Source organism: Harpegnathos saltator, unplaced genomic scaffold, assembly GCF_003227715.2.
Source record: "Harpegnathos saltator strain DR-91 unplaced genomic scaffold, Hsal_v8.6 scaffold75, whole genome shotgun sequence".
In the NCBI taxonomy this organism is placed as follows: domain Eukaryota; kingdom Metazoa; phylum Arthropoda; class Insecta; order Hymenoptera; family Formicidae; genus Harpegnathos; species Harpegnathos saltator.
This window is the reverse complement of record NW_020230593.1, coordinates 107,501-124,579: the sequence shown is the minus strand read 5'-3', so window position 1 is coordinate 124,579 and position 17,079 is coordinate 107,501. Positions and strand designations below refer to the sequence as shown.

At 54.0% G+C, this 17,079-nt stretch overlaps 1 protein-coding gene across 1 annotated transcript; it reads left to right on the top strand.

Annotated features, from left to right (window-relative positions):
* Positions 1–4,619: 4,619 nt before the first annotated feature.
* Positions 4,620–16,101, top strand: LOC105192002 (TNF receptor-associated factor family protein DDB_G0272098). The gene is made up of 2 exons (XM_025306043.1): positions 4,620–6,279; positions 13,569–16,101. The coding sequence occupies exons 1-2, from the start codon at positions 5,313–5,315 to the stop codon at positions 14,552–14,554; spliced, it is 1,953 nt and encodes a 650-aa protein (XP_025161828.1). The 5' UTR covers positions 4,620–5,312; the 3' UTR covers positions 14,555–16,101.
* The last annotated feature ends 978 nt before the right edge of the window (positions 16,102–17,079 follow it).

The following is a 17,079-nucleotide window of genomic DNA, read 5'->3' as shown; positions in this document are numbered from 1 at the left end:
GGTCGCGTGGATACGTGGTCGAACCGCCGCGAGGACACGGTATAATTATCGGATGGCAGGTAACTCGAACGCTCTCGCCCAGTTTTAATTGGCCAATTATCGTGGCGCGAATAGACGGTGCCGCCGGTCCAGATAGGCGTGAAACTTTTGGGGTGGCCTGCTCACCGAGCGACACAACGCGACTTTCTGTGACGAATATCTCTTGGCAGGGTAGGGTGCCGACGGAAAAGGGGTCGCTCAGGCGCGGGGGAGGGTGGCGAAGGGCTCAAGGGTGGAGGACAGGTCGGTCGAGAGAAAGAGAGAAAGAGAGCGGACCCAGTATGGAGTAGGCAGGAGGGAACCAGGGCGACATGTGCGCGGGTGAGAAGGGGTGCATGGGCATCGAGAAGGGAAGATCGAGGCGCTCGCCTCGCTCGTCGATGTATGTGCGCACGTTTGCGAAGCTCGTCCACGTGCGCACGTGTGCAGCTATGCGTGTGCCGGACGAGTGGTGGTGGTGGTGGTGGTGGTGGTGGTGGTGGTGGTGGTGGTGGCGGTGGTGGTGGTGGTGGTGGTGGTGGTGGCGGCGGCGGCGGCGGTAGCAGAGAATCGGGATCAGAATCGGGAGCACGAACGGGCGCAAATTGGTCACGGCTGGTCTGTCCGATCTCTCCCTGCCGTGCGAGCGAGCGCGCCCCACCTTCCTGGAGAGAACCCCTTCCGCCTCACCTCGACCCCCTGTGCTCACCCTCGATCGCTCTATCATGTCGCCCTCCCCGGCTCCCTCCCGCCTCTCGTTCGCTCGTCGTCGCGCACTGTCTCCCGCTCGTTTGCTATCTCTATTTCTCTCCCTCCCTCCCTCTCTCTGCGTCTATCTCGCCAAATAGCTAACCTACCGACTCGCGTACAGCTCTTCGGAAACTATTAGAGAACCCCGAGCTAAACCCACGTCACTTTGGCAGGTGGAGTGATCCACCGGCTCGAGGCTCACCTGCTCCATAATGACACGGGAGCTGGAGAGGACAGAGGGGGTGCCATCAGCGCTGCTCATGATATCGATGATGATCGACAATAGGATGATCACATTGTGGCGTGATACTCGCGTGTAAAGGAGCGACGATTAATTGACGCGCGACCAGATTATTCTCTCTCTCTCTCTCTCTCTCTCTCTCTCTCTCGTCGGAGTTACGGTTCTCGTTTGGCATTACGTCGTCGGGCTGAGCCACGGGGGGAGAGAGCGGGGGGACGGAGGGGCGGAAAGAGCGCGGAGAGACGAGCGACAGGTTTAGGCACCTGGACCAGGGCAGTGCGCATTGGCGCGCGTTACATTAGCGGGCTGAATTATTAATGAAGTTTTGGCGTACTACAAATCGAGTGGCAAACACTGCATGCATAGGGAACGCACCGCAAATGACCTCGATCCATCGTGCGCGACGCTTACCAAGCACATTAATACTTTATCTTCCCGCGGTGGTTGAAACGTTAATTTGCGAAAATGCCGTGTTGATGCACGCGCATCTGAAAATTTCCAGCAGCCATCGATCGGATTTCGCACGTGTGCGAAAAATTCTCGCGCGCGGTCTCTCATGTTCCTTCAAGTATTCATCTTGAAAAGCTCGACGCGACGAGATCGATTTCATAACAGCCAGCCCGGTATTACATCTCTCTCTCTCTCTCTCTCTCTCTCTCTCTCTCTCTCTCTCTCTCTCTCTCTCTCTCTCTCTCTCTCTCTCTCTCTCTCTCTCTCTCTCTCTCTCTCCTCGACTCTTGAAACGATAAAATCGCACCGTCGTTAATTAATAGACATTCTCAAGTCGCTAGGCTATTCTTTCTCTCGCTCGATCGCGATTCCTGCCAGCGTCGAGACGGAAAAATAGACGTGTAACTAACAAGAATCAGTCCCTCGGACGACGTCAGGTAAATAGGCCCTAAGTGACGCGAGTAAACTGGCGCTCATTTGTTCGCGGGTAATTGACATCGAGTTTAGAAACGACGTTTCCAGGAACGTCGGTGGCGTCGCGAGAAGCGGTATTTTTGCAAACGTCGCGCAGCTCGTGAATTATTACGTTCGTTCGTTTACGTGACAGGATGGAATGAGAAGCACGACTACTTTTGCCGGATACTGCTATTTTCCCGCGTTGCGGCGGGCCTGGTCGAAAGTTGAAGACAGAAAGAGAGAGAGAGAGAGAGAGAGAGAGAGAGAGAGAGAGATCGAAAACGAGAAGGAGTGCAGGTTGATTTCGCCGCAGATTTCGCGAGTACTTCCGTTTAGTCGCTTCGGCTTTGCTGCGAAATGTCACTTTTAACAAGGAGGCTAAGATTTTGATGAAGCTCGTTAAATTCGCCGAGATCCGCCAGCGTACACGCGCACACATGTAAAGCGCACACGAGCGAGCGCGCGGCTAATAAAACGGTCGGACCTGATGAACAAACGGTCTATTATCGCATTAACCATGACGGCCGCGATAATTAGTTTTCGCGAAACACGATAACACCGCGCGATACCTCCTCGTGCGCGCAGTTACCTCGCTAACCCAATGACGAGGCGGTGCAATTGAGGATTAGTCGAGCTTAATCGAGACAGTCGACTAACGTGACGTCTTCTTCGCGACTCTGCGACTTCGCGCCCCGGCACGAAAGCGCCGCCCGCACCTTCCCGCTTAAGCCATGGTGCGTACCCGCGCGCGCGATCAACTTGATCAACTATAAAACTATTCCATATAAAACTATTCCAAGCTCAATCACATTTTCAATCGCTCCGACAAAGCGATCGTACACTCGAAACGCTCAAAAGCCCCGTCGCGTCGCACAGGGCCGCCCGCGATCGCAGCCGTTTATCTCTAAACGCGACACCGGGACAATGCACAACGGCGATCATTAAAACTATCGAAACGCCGCACCACCACCGTCGCTATCAATCGCCTCTTCCCACCCTGCCCCCATCCGGCCGCGCAGCGTCACAATCTTCCGGCAAAGCGTATGTATCTTTCCAATCTCGTCAATTTCCTGGAAAGAATCGATCACCGCGACAATAGCGCGGCGTCAGTCTCACCGAACAATTGGTCCCGAGCTAATTCGATGATGATCGAGCAGGAGGAGCGAGGGTGGCGGCGAGGGTGGCGCTGCGAGGAGAGACGAGCGAGAGAAAGAGGGTTGACGACAGCGCGACGAGGACAGCGTGCTGCTGCAGAGAGGAACAAGGAAGTCCAAAGACCACGAGAGGGAACGGGGAATGGATCGACGGGGGTTGTTGACGCAAGCCAGAGAGAGAGAGAGAGAGAGAGAGAGAGAGAGAGAGAGAGAGAGAGAGAGAGAGAGAGAGAGAGAGATCGGTATTGCAGACGCACCCGCCGGTTACATTCGATTGGCTGGCAGGGCGGTAGGCCAGCAATTACCTAAATGGTCGGGTAAACAATATCCGTGCGCCGAGTTAAGAGCGAAGCGATAGCAGCGGCAAGCAACGCGCGGCGGTGGCAAGGCCGGCATCAGTAGCGGCAACAGCAACAGCAATTGTCGCATCAATCCGTCGATCGGTCGGTCGATCCAGTCGGTCGGTCGGTCGGTCGGTCGGTCGGTCGGTCGATCTCATCGTACCGACACCACGCTGCGTCGTGTCCGCAGAAGAGAGACGAGATACCTGTGCGGCGCGCCGTGTACCGAGCTACCTATCACGATTATACACCTCCACCCCCGTGCACGAGAGATCGCTATACACGACCATTGGAGAGGACACGCGATGCGCCGCCCCCTACCGCCGTCGACACACCGACGATCATCGCTAAAACCCCACCGATGTTTCGCGATCGCGTATAATACACGCGCGGGGCGAGCGTACCATTCCGCCGTACACGTCCTACCTATATCCACTACCTACCACCCTTCCAGCCTGCCTTCCTTACGCAACGAGACGCCACGTTGACGCGCGTGGCCTCCGAGGGAAAGGTGTTCCTTCATCGACGCCGTTCGCCCCGATGCTGTGGTGGTTAAATCAAAGACAAACCACTTTAGCCGGTCCGATCGCGGAAAGAGGGCGGGCTGACGCCGGCATCCCCGGCCGCCGAGGGGGCGGGTAGACGAGGGGCTGGCGGGGGACCTGTGGTACCTGTGTGTACACACCCGAGTATCTGGCGAAAGCTCCCCGCGAAACGTCCGCGCGCCGGCCCGTCCGCGTGTTCGTGCCGCGTCCATTCAAGCCACGACGCGGGGGTGGTGTGCGTTTACCACCGTCGAATGAGTGTGTGTGTGTGTGAGTGTGTGTGTGCTCACACGTGTGGGCTGTGTGCACACGCGTATATATGTGTGTGTGTGTGTGTGTGTGCGCGCAGCGATGCGCACGCAAAACCACCACCCCACTGCCAGCACACCGATATACGAGAGCTCACACAGAGAAAGAAAGAGCGAGAGCGAGAGCGAGAGCGAGAGAGAAAGAGAGAGAGAGAGAGAGAGAGAGAGAGAGAGAGAGGCGACGGCGTTCTCTCGCGCGATGCGGTCGGTTACGAGCGTGTTTAAGCACGTGTGTGCGCGCAACCCCCGCGGAAAGCTGCCAACCGGCACGCCCATTGGAGGCCGAAGGGAGCTTTTTGGGTAGTTCAAGCGGGGTTAACCACGCCCAGCCGAGGCGGAACAAACACCCCCGCTTTCGGCGTTCCACTCGGACCCACGGTGCCTCCGCGCGCGACGGCTCCTCTCCGCGCCGCTAATAATACGCCGATATACCACCGATTCTCCGCCACCATGGCTCTACGTGGGAGTCCCGAGTGTAGCCGCCACGGTCCGCGCGCCGCGTCGACCTAGCCAAGACACTGCTAATCGCGCGCCCATGCCGCGAGGGATATCCTAAATCCACGATTCGCCCGCCGTCGTCGTCGTCGTCGTTGTCGTCGTCGTCGCCGTCGCCGTCGCCGTTGCCGTCGCCGTCGCCGTCCACGTTGTCGTCTTCGCCGCGAGTACGTCGCGAGTAACCGGTCCGATTTGGGAGCTGCGGCCGAGTCACACGAGTGTACGTGCGTAAGTTAGGGTTACGTTGTACGGTTCACGCGTCGGACTTACCCCGTCGCCCTGAGGCCCGTGTCGAACCAGTGTCCTGGAGCGTGCTAGGGGATCAGTGACGTCCGAGGGGGACGAGTGCGACGGGTACGATGAGTTGGCGTTGACGTGGCCGAGCGGATCGGCTTCGTTTGAGAGAGAAAGAGACAGAGAGAGTGAACCTGCCCGACCCAAGGAATACAAGGACGATCGCGGAGAAGGGAACGTCGTGGACTCCCTTCACCGGCGGTGAAGATGAAGAGACGAGAGTCCAGGTAAAGCAAGATCGCCTCCTTACTGAGCGGGTAATGTGGAGGATGCAGGAAGGCAAGACCGTGTCGTCGTTGGGACCGGTCGTCTTGCCGCGGGAAGACGCCGACATGCGTGCCGGCCTGTCGTTACCGCCGCAGGAGAGGAGGCACGTGTTGTTGCATGTGCGGACCGGCGAGTCTTTCCCGAGGTACGACGGTGTGCGACAACCGCAGCAGCCGCAGCAGCAGCAGCAGCAGCAGCAGCAGCAATCGCCGTCGAGCTCGCCGACGATCCTGCGGAGCGTCGTCGCGACCATCGACAAGGACCAATACCACGAGATAGACTCGCAGGTCGGTCGCGAGAAGAGGTCGTCCAACGACGACGAGGAGGAAGAGCAAGACGAAGAGGAGGAGGACGAGGTGGAAGACGAGCGGAATGCCTCGTCCACCAAGAGAAACATCGTCGAGGATGAAGAGGATGATGAGGAGCAAGAGGAGGAGGAGGAGGACGACGACGAGGGTCAACAACCCTCCGAGAGACATCGCAACGGTGGCTACCACGACGACGAGGACGTCGAGGTCGACGTGTGTCGCGAGGAAGCCGACGAGAGCAACCCGAGCAGCCCGGTGGACCTGACGGCACCGTCGTCGCGGGGAGCCACCGCCGCCGAGCAGTTCGTCCATCCGTTCACCAACCGCGGGGTGCATTCGTTCAGCTGTGTGCAAAGTGCTGGCGGCCATCCGGCGGCCGGTCACGGGACACCAGTGTATATATCCGGGCACGGCGCTACCGGCTCGACCGTCATGACGGTGTGCACTTCCGGTAGCACGGCGCGCACCACCGGCACGTCCACCGGTGGTGGCATCACCACCACCGCCAGCACGGTCCAGCAAACCAATAACAAGCGGTGCCTGGCGTTCTCCGTCGAGAACATCCTCGATCCGAACAAGTTCACCGGCGGCCGCGTCATCCACAATCGCGTGCAACACCGTCGACACCGACGCGCCGGCAGCGTCCAGGAAGGTGAATAAAAAGCGAAGTCAGTCGCGATCGACAGCCGGAGCACCCAAGGGAGAGAGAAAAAGAGAGAGAGAGAGAGAGAGAGAGAGAGAGAGAGAGAGAGAGAGAGAGAGAGAGAGAAGGAAGAGGGAAGAAAACGACCGAAACAAATTTCCGCCGGCAAATTTCGCGAGCAAATGAACTAAGAATAACCGGACGCGCGCGCGTGCGACGACTTAAGCGGCGCGTTTCAGACAGGATTTAATTGCTTCGAGACGGGCACCCGGTCGCTCGTTCTCGCGACACGTTGTCCTTTCACAGGCTAAACTTAATCCCTTTGACTCCGTCCGAATGAAGAAAAGAAAATCACCCGGTTCAGTGCGAGCATACGTGTCACTCGCGATTAGACAGAAACGCGATTATTAATAATGAGAGAACGCAAATGCTTGCATTCGCTGTTGTAAAATTTTGCGCGCGACGATCCGCTCGTGCGATCAATAATCTCAATTGCTGCATAATTGCCGCATTCTAAATTTGCAATAACGCGCGAGTTGAACATTTGTGTCATCACCGCGTGGACAATCAAAGGAACCGCGTATTAAACACTGCTGCCGTCCGTCAACGACATCCATGACTCGCGTCGGATGGTGCTGTGCGATCAGCTGTTCGCCATCGGAGAGGCGAGTCGACGAGTTCTGCTGGCGAGCGATATATTTTTTCGCGTCCGGTGAGATCGCATCCGAGGGAGAGACCGGCCCCATCTCTTTCTCCCTCTCTCTCTCTCTCTCTCTCTCTCTCTCTCTCTCTCCCTCTCTCTCTCTCTCTCTCTCTCTCGCTTCTTCCTCGTTCTAATTTTAGACATTAGAAGGCGGACTTCTTCTCCGGCGATCGTGCAATTTCGGGAGCTGTCGGGCTATTTGCGTGTACGACGATACACGGAGATTCCGGCGAAAGTGACGTCGACGCAGGGGACGTGTGCGCGCGCGAGACCGTTCGAGGCTCTTCCAGAGTCTCATTAACGCGTGATCGCGAAGCGATAAGCGCTCGCGCAGCGCCGCGACGATAAACGTTAATTCGCACGGAGGAGGAGCTACCGCCGCCGAGCGCTAGCAGCAGCCGGGCTAAGTAGGTACGTAGAGGAGTTACACGCTATTAGAAGGTTTACCCGAAAGGCTATGCACGCGCGTGCCATTAAATTCTGACAGGCTGCGGAATAATTAACATCGACCGTGTACAATTAGTCTGGCGGAGAACAGCGCGTTGTGGAAACGCGCTGCTCGCGCGCACCTGCTTATTTCGAAAACGATTTGTTGGCGCGACGAACGTGTAAACAATCGAGTCGTTGTCGTCGATTTCGAGCCGGGGAAGGTGCCCTTTTCTCTTTCTTTGTCTCTCTCTCTCTCTCTCTCTCTCTCTCTCTCTCTCTTTCTCTTCATAAACGTACCTTCCGCGAGCGCGACAATGAGGAGTCGGGTCGAGGGAGGGTGGAGAATTTTATCGGTGGCGGATCGCGCAGAGTTCGGTGAGCGTTCGCCGAGCGGAGGATCCCAATTTCACAGTTGACTTTCGAATTTAATGGAGTCTGGCAGACGGGCGGACGGACGGACGAGCGAAGTGGTCCTGCGGGCCGATAAGGGACGGAAGAAGCATCCCGAAGAAGGGGTGAAGCGAGGCAGAAGCGGACGGGAGCGGCGGCGGCGGCGGCGGCGGCGGCGGCGGCGGCGGCGGCGGCGGCAGCGGCGGCGGCGGGCAGGGGAAGCGACCGGGCGGCGGCCTGTCGGAGCGTGACAAATTGCTCCGCTAATCTGCGTTAACCAGTCCTTGAACCCCGTCATCGTCGTCCCTTTATCCCGGTACGGGACACCGGCTGCTTGCGAAATCAGCGGACGCTCGTCCAGACGTCCTCTTCGTCACCGCCGCCGTCGTCGTCGTCGTCGTCGTCGTCTTTCAACGTGCGGCGAAGGAAGAGCCGACGTCTCTCCGAGGAAAGGAAGAAGGACGAGGACGGTGGAGGACGCGGAAGAGCGCGCGATGGATCGATCGTGGCCGTCGAAATCGAGATTACACGATTGTCGGCTCATCCATCTTACCGGGATGGTCGGCGCTTCCCATTAAAAGTGCATCAGACCCGAGCCAATCCGTTTCGACTACCACCGCCGCCACTGCCACCGCCGCCACTCGGGGTCTCCTCTCGCTTCCCTGCCGCCCCCGCACCGGATCCGCCGACGGAATAATATCGCCGGTTGTTATGATAATCGCGCAGCATCGCGCCGTATCGCACCGCATCGCGCCAAGCCGCCCAGAAAATTGGCTCTTCTGCATCACAATGACTTCTGTCTCTCTCCCTCTCCCTCTCTTCGTCGCTCTTTCGCGCTTACGTACGATCTCTCTGTCTTTCTCTCTCTCTCTCTCTCTCTCTCTCTCTCTCTCTCTCTCTCTCTCTCTCCCTCTCTCACGCTCTCTTTCTCTATCCCTCTCCTTCGCCACCCCGAAGCTCTCCGCGTGTCACGGCACCCACGGAAGTCACCCCTCCGTGCGTCGAGTTCACGAGCCGAGAGATCTAGGCTCTTCCGCTAGATTTCGACGAAATTTATAATTGTCCTACGTACGCCTCGCTCGGATGCGTCGGGTAGATCGCGCCGATCCGTATATCACTCTTCGCAGCTGCTGCATTTATAATCGAGAGCGAAAAGGTTCCCATGTGAAAGGCGTGATACATAATTATACTACACAAGCGGAGTTAAATATCTTCCATTTGATATAATTATAATTTTAATTGGTCCCATTATGGCTCTTGTTTTAAATTCTATTTCACAGCCCGCGCGCTACTTTACACACGTAACATCCTCCCTCCCCCCATCTCTCTCTCTCTCTCTCTCTCTCTCTCTCTCTCTCTCCCTGTCTTACTCTTTCGTGCCTGAAATTACGTCGGCCTGTTCCACGGTAATAAGCGGCTACGCGTCCCGCATTGCTATCGTTAGAATCTCCATTGAGATAAATCGCGCGCTTTCGCGATCCTCACAGTCATGGCGCCTCGGGGATTTTGTTTATTGCGTGTATCCCCCGATCGTGCCACTTGTCGTTAAACACTGTCATTGTGTTTAATGAGGAAAACCGAAATGAGATAAGTATTCTCGTGCCGGCCGCTTTTGTCGTGCAGCGCCGCGCTACCAAGTCCCCCTTGTGTACCCTTAACGTAGCCCTCAGGGACCGCGGCATACATCCCCAATCGTTCGGCCCGCGCGCGCAACCCGCTTCTGATCGTGCTTAATGAAGAAGATCTAAACGATACGAATGGCCCTGCCGCGCGAATGGTCCTACTCGCCATAAAAACGCAATGACAGAAACACTATCTGCTGTTGTTCGTTCAGCAGTGAAAGCCAATTAATTTCACGTCCTCGCGACCTACGCGACCACACGGTGTTGATGTTATGCTTCTCCCGAGGAGAAACGCTTCCGTCATCCTCCTCCACTACGTCATTCAGAGAGCATGCGCATTTCTTTGCAGACGTAGGAATGCACTCTTTTGCTTGCCCAAATTCTTTTCGAATATTTTCCATCGGCAATCAATGCGATTTAAGTCTATGCTTTACGTGTGCTACCGTGACGCTTTTTGAGCGTTTGGATTTTACACCATCATTCCATGTTGATATCGTGAGACGTCCGGCCCGCGAGGCCAGATCGTCGCGTCCTGTCTCGGCCGTACTTCGCTCTACATAATGCTTCACGATGTTTAACGATTGAACGGAAGGCACGCGATAAATAACAGTGTTTTGAGAATTTACTACAGGCGAGTCACTAATATCGTGTAAAAAATTGTAAATAGAGAAGCTCAACGGTCGAGAGAGAAAAAAGAAAATATCTCGCGCTTGTTTATATTTTTTCAAAAAGAAAGAAAATGAGATTCTTGTTTCACGAGAATGCTAACTTTCAATTCTAACAACTAACTCAAGATTTTATTCCAGAATTTAATTAGAATATCACGTCAAACAATTTATTTCATCCGGTAATTTCGTATCTTGGATAAAGATATATCACACGAATTTCAAGACGTTCATACATATAAATAAGCTTACTAGAATTTATTAGATAAAATATTTGGAAAAAAGAAATATTTATACAGCTCTAATATCTCTTTAAGTATTCGATAATCGAAGTATTTGATAAATAAGACGAATATTTGGAAAACAATCCTCTCATTGTGTTTCGGTATATTCAAGTGTATTTGTTAATGCTTGTGGAGAGTATAAATATATAAAACGCAAAACGTTACACTGAGAAAAAAGTATTTGATATATCTGTGAACGCAATTCCACGGTGAGATAATCATGTCGGAGAAAATAATTATTATAAGTAGTTTTATTCTGCTACTTTTTTTATTAAGACAACCATTATGATTGCAACCAAAGATGACAATTTCCAACGAGATTGATCACGTTTCTTTTTCTCAGTGCATAGAAAAAGATGCAAACCGAGTAAATTGCATTGATTTTGCTTAAAAGGCTAACCACTAATAAACCTAACATCATAAATCTCTGTTTTTCACTCACCCATATGTCGGGAACTCAGAAATGGCCACGTTCTGCTACAAATCTAAAACAAAAAATATATTATCTCTGATTAGAGGATTAATGACTTGGCGAGATAAATACGCGTGCGTGTTAGTCTTTAGTAAGTTAGTCTTTAGTAATTATTATAATTCAACACTACGTAACTACATCCCGATTTTCGATCGTAAAGTGTTAAATGTCAAAAGAATTATTTAAATCTACCTTCGAGCCCATTCTGCTTGGCCCGAACCAGATCCTCTGGTAACCGCATCCACCATAGCCACAATCTTCGTCAGATCTGAAACAAAAAAAGAAATTTTCTCGTTAATTATACCGATAAATCCATCAAATATTCAAGTCGACACAGTATTATCTTTTGGAGTCAATAAAAATAAAAGATGGTAATTACCCTCAAGATTCGAGGATGCTACCATTGCTGGAGACACTAATATCACGATAATCACACGCGCGAAATAATACGACACGTCTCACGCACGTTTCAATCGATCCGAAAGTGTCGTAATCACGCGCGAAGTCTACCGATCCGTTTGACCTCGCGTCAAAGACTGGTACGATCGTTTGTGTTCACTCGATAGTATTGCCGAGACCATGTGACCTCCAAGCGGCGGAACGCGCTCGACAACACCGCGTTACATGACTTGCTCTTTAATTTTATTTCACGCTCTCTGTACCGTAACTGTAACTTTTTGTATGTTATTTTGCAGCATTTAATTCTCTCTTGACGCTCTCGGACTATCGAAATGTATAATTCTTTCGCGATGACGGAGATTGAAATAACAAATTAATATCGCCGAAAACAGACGAGATAACAAGACAACACACCTTTCCTAAGACAGGAAAAATGTCGGATCGAGAGAATGGAAAGGAGAGATAAGTTAAGCAATGGGCAAAAATTCCAAATGTAGGACACACTACCATTAAAAACGAAATAGACCGGAAAGAGCCGCTGCATTCTGACACAACAGACCCGGCATCGTCGAATAATCGTGCAGGGTCCGTCGTACTTGGGGGCAAAGGGGTGTCATCGGATGCAATTCTCGATAGGACGCGGACGAATGGCGACGAAGCGGGAAGAAGGAGAAACAATATAAATTACGCAATTCAATTAGACGCAATCAATCGACGCTGGCCAGGCCAGGCCAGGCCAGGTAGTATATATTTCAATGTGGGGGACCGCGTTATACGAGAACGAACGAACGAACGAACGAACGAACGGCGGCGGTGTATAGCCGGCGAAAGAAGGCCAAAGAGAACGCGGGGGAGGCAGACAGAGAGATGGGAAAGGTAGCCGCTTGGCGGCCTGTACGACGGGGCAAGAACGATCGCGCGTTAACGAGATACAAATCCCATTACGGCGTAAACCTTCTCGATCCGTCGCCCCCTACGGACTTCCAACCCCCAGGCACTGTGCTAGGCTGCAGGCTATGGGCCACGAGCCACGCCAATTCGGATAAAGTCCCGCTGTCTCCTTCTCTTTCCCTCCGTCTCTGTCTGTCTTGCATGCTGTCTCTCTCTCTCTCTCTCTCTCCCCCTCTTGCTCTCATCATCTATCTGTCTCTCGCTCCAGCGCTCTGTCGCAGACTCCAGCGTCGACATACCGTCCTCGTCACTTTTCGTCTATCCTCTCCCTCTTTCCCGCCACTTTTCTCTTTTTCTCCCGTTCTGTCTGTCTCTCTCTTTCTCTCTCTCTCTCTCTCTCTCTCTCTCTCTCTCTCTCTCTCTCTCTCTCTCTCTCTCTCTCTCTCTCTCTCTCTCTCCCCCTCTCTCTCTCCCTCTCTCTCTCCCTCTCTCTCTCTCTCTCTCTCTCTCTCTCTCTCTCTCTCTCTCTCTCTCCCCTCTCTCTCTCTCTCTCTCTCTCTCTCTCTCTCTCTCTCTCTGTCTTTCTCTGTCGCTTACTCTCTCCCTCTCTGGTTTTATTCGGCAAGCTACCCCCACTCGCGGCATCCCAGGGGCACCCCAACCCCCACGGGTCGGAGCCAGGGAATATCTGTCCCCGGGACATCTGCGTGCTGATTGAATCTCCAATCTCCTCTCTCATTGAGCGAACGATTGGCCGTTCTTTCTCTCTTTCTCCGATTCCTGCTGCTCTCTCTCTCTCTCTCTCTCTCTATTCCTCTCTGATTCGCGTCCGGATCGTTCGCAGGCACGATCGGCGGTGGTGCCTCCGCTCGATCGGTGACCGGCCGATCGTTGGACCGCAGCTGGACTCTTTCGCGAGACGCGAACGACAGCTCGCCCGTCCTCCGTCGGGGTCGTCCTCTCGGCCAGGCGAATATCGAGTTAAGCGCACGACGAGCCCAACGAACGGCACGATTTGCGGTCATCAAGCGCGCGCGCGCGCGCCTCTTGAATTGATCATTAAACGCCGGCCAGTCGGAACCGCCGTAGCTGAGAGGCGATCGACGGTGCTAATTGCATCGACGACTCGTCGCACGCGTACGTCGACGCACCTCGCCGGTAAGAAGTTCGCGATTCGACAAGGCCGATTAAACGAGACGACAGTCTCTCTCGTCAGAGGAGCGAAATGAATCAGCGGCACCGCACGGACCGAGCGTGAAAATCACGCGGCGCGATGGGAATCGCGACACCCACGCCGCAATTTTGTCCCTCGTATAATCAATCCTCGTCACCCGACACCGACCCCGGCTATATCCGTATATTTCGACCCTCCTTCCCCCCTGCCGCCGGCGGCCGCCGACCGCCGCACGACACAAAACTGATCCCGTGGTTATTATTTTCCAGACGGTGACTCGCGGGGTGAGTTTGCCTGCAGCAGTGGCCAAGAGGATGAGGAAGGTACACCGGACACCGTCATGGAGGAGATGGAGGAAGACCCCGAGGAGGAGGACGAGGACGAAGAAATCGAGATGCGAGTGGTGGATCAGGACTCGGGCGGTATCGGCCGGGAGAACGCGAACGGCAACAGCGGCGGTGGAGGCGGCGGCGACGGCGGTGGCGGTAACGGCACCACGAGCAACTGCAAGAAACGGCAGTCCTCGTCGTCCTCCACGTCGTCGAGCGGCGTTCAAGTCCCCAACTGCCAAGGTCAAAGTCAAAACGGGCAAAACGGCACGAGCGGCGGCAGCGGGGGTGGCGGTGGTGGCGGCGGCGGCAGCGGCGGCGGTGGCGGCGGCGGCGGCGGCGGCGGCGGCGGCGGCAGCGGCGGCGGTGGCGGCAGTAACGGCGGCGGCAAGCCCAGAAGAGCGCGCACGGCGTTCACGTACGAGCAGCTGGTCAGCCTGGAGAACAAGTTCAAGACCACGAGATACCTGTCGGTGTGCGAGCGGCTGAACCTGGCGATCGAGCTGCGGCTCACCGAGACGCAGGTGAAGATCTGGTTCCAGAACCGGCGCACCAAGTGGAAAAAGCAGAACCCGGGGCTTGACGTGAACAGCCCGACGGTGCCGACCACGCCGCCGCATCCGTCGCCGTACGCACCCGCCTTCCTCTTCGCCGCGCACCCTCACCAGCACGCGCTGCCACACTCGCACACGCACCCGCACCCTCACGCCCACGTGCACCACCCGCCGCCGGTACCGCCGCCGCCGCCGCCCGGGTACTACCATCCGGCGGCGCCTTACCCGCCGACCGGCCCGACCTTCTTCGGCCATCATCTGTCAGCGAGCCCGGCGACCGCGTCGGCGGGACCGCCGACCTCGACGCCTTCTTCCACCGGCCTGGCCGGTCTCTCGTCGCACCTACACCCACACACGCACCCGCACGCGTAGCGAACTTGGCGATGATGCCCCCGCGCCGCCGTCTGCAGCGTCGTCAGCGTCTTCGCCTTCGTAGTCTTCGGCAAGGAAACGGTGAGAGCTCGTGCGAGCACTTTCGGCTCTCGAGAGAAAAGTATCGAGGGGTTAGGAGGTGGTGCGAGGAAGGACGGATGGGACAAGGGATGCGCGCGTTCGTCGCTCACCGAGTTTCCGAGGTTTCACACCCTTTGGTTTCTCGATGAGCGTCTTTTTATTTCGTTATTATTTTTCTTTCTCTTCCGACGAGAATCCGTGGAAGGAGGCGTTTGCACGATAAATCGGCCTTTTTGAAAGCAACATATATTCCTTCGAAAACGAGAAGAATCTGATCGTCTGAATTTTCTTCCGCTGCTTTATAATTAGCAGCACTCGTCGTAGTACCGAATCAATTTAAATTCTTGGGTTTATGTCGTCTTCGAAAGGCGGTTTATGCGATAATCTGTTGTCGTTATAGCGATTTGTGTTCGGAATTTAGAGATAGCGGGAGAGAGCGAGAACGACGAAGCGAGAAAAAGACGCTTAAAGCTTAATTAAGTATCTCGGATCAAATCGACGAGTAATGTTTTCGTTCGTTGGGTCATGAGCGCGTAGGCGGCCGCGATGTTATATTTTGCCTTCCCGTTGAGCACATGGGGCGACTCGATAGCATAATCGGTTTACGTAGGGTGACGTAGAAAAAGCGAGCGTATCATTTCGGCGCGACACCGCGCCAAACATTTAAATTCCGTACACCGACGTGGGATTCCGGGCAACGGTGGAAGGAACGACGCATCTCCCTAAAACAAACGCACTGGTCTCTCGATAGGAAGCAAAAGGGAAAAATCACGGAATTTGATCGAAGAAGTTTCGATCAGTTCGATCGGGCCGATTTGCAGTCTCCGCTGCTCGTTTCGCGGGCCATGCAAACATAAAGATCGAGCGAGTCAAATAGAATTCCGCAAACCATAAATTATGTCTCGCGCAGAATTGGCGAGAGCCAACTAAATGTCTTTTGTCTGATCTCAGGAGAGATGCCTCTCGATACTTCTCTCCGAGTAAAGCAAAGTCACGAAGTCACCCGAGTCCTTGTCGTTTTCTCATCTTTGTAACATATTCCGTTCGTCGCCGCGGTTAAAGCGACGAGGCAGAAACTCGTCTCTAAAGGGAAGTAGACTTTATCGAAAACGATCTTATAGCGATACAAGGTGCGTGCGTGCGTGCGTGTGTGCGTGCTATGTATGTATGTATGCTGAAGCGGGTGTATGTGTGTGTGTATGTGCGTGCGTGTGTGTTCGCGAGAATGCGTGCGAGAGGGTGAGGCGCGATTGCGAGTTGGACAAAATTAGCGAGCAATGTTTCGTGCTGATCGTGCGAAGGAAAGAAAAAAGAAAAGAAAAAAGAGAGAAAGGAACGAGGCACGTCGGAGCGCAACGATCGCGTTCCTGTGTAAAATAAAAGTCATACGTTACGCTCGTAAAAAAAGAACCTTCATCCACTGTGTACAGATCTACAAACGATCCCTCTGCGTGCACATGCAATCAGGAGAACAAAGATCGATTTTGCTTGAATCGTTCGAGCTCGCGGAACGTGAGCTTCATCTCGTCCGCTGATAAGAAGCGAAAAAGATGATGGAATTTGTTTGACTTTTTCAGGGATACTGACACACGTGTATTGTATCCGAAAATGTATTGTATGATTTCTCTTAATTCAAACATTGACGATAAAGATACGACGAACAGTACCGTGAAGAAAATATTCAAATGATTGACAAATGTCAGATTTATGACACTGCAAGATTGAATAATTTTCTGCTGATTTTCATAAATTCGTCCCTGAAGAGGTCAAAGACGTCTCCTCGCTGCTCGTTCGCGAGCTTTGCAAACATAAAGATAGAACAGAGTCACGAATCATAAGTAGCTCGAAATTACCACGAATATCGCCGAGTATCACTCAAGTGCTGAAGCTGATACGATTGCACGCCTAAACTCACGCTATCCTTTCCGTTTCAATACCTGACATCACGATTCATCGAGACAAAATCGATTTCTCGCCTGATCCGAGCTCGCACAGCTTCTTAACGCGCTACGTTACGTTTCTCCTTACGGAGGAAGAGCCATAAGTTCAATCAAGGTGACGCTGAAAGCCAATTGCGCCGTATCTCGGGATCGCGGGACTGTAATTGCTTTTCTACCTACCGACCTACCTATCAACCCGACTCCCCGCCGCCCAGCCTCCCCAGAACGATTACGCTTTCTTTATCAAGTCCCCTAACGAGCAGCGATCGTTCGTCCGTCCTCCTCGATAGCACAATTCTCGTAACACGAGAAAAGTGGCTGGCGTTTTTGCGGAAGAAGGAATAAGGGGAGGTCGCTTGGCGCATCGACGACTCCGCGAGGAGACAGAGGGAGAGAGTGAGGGGGGAGAGAGAGAGAGAGCGAGAAGACGCGCTAAGTGAACTAAGCCATTAGAGGGCCGGATGGTAAAGAGCTCGTCTCTGTCTCCGTGCGTTAGCCGCTTTG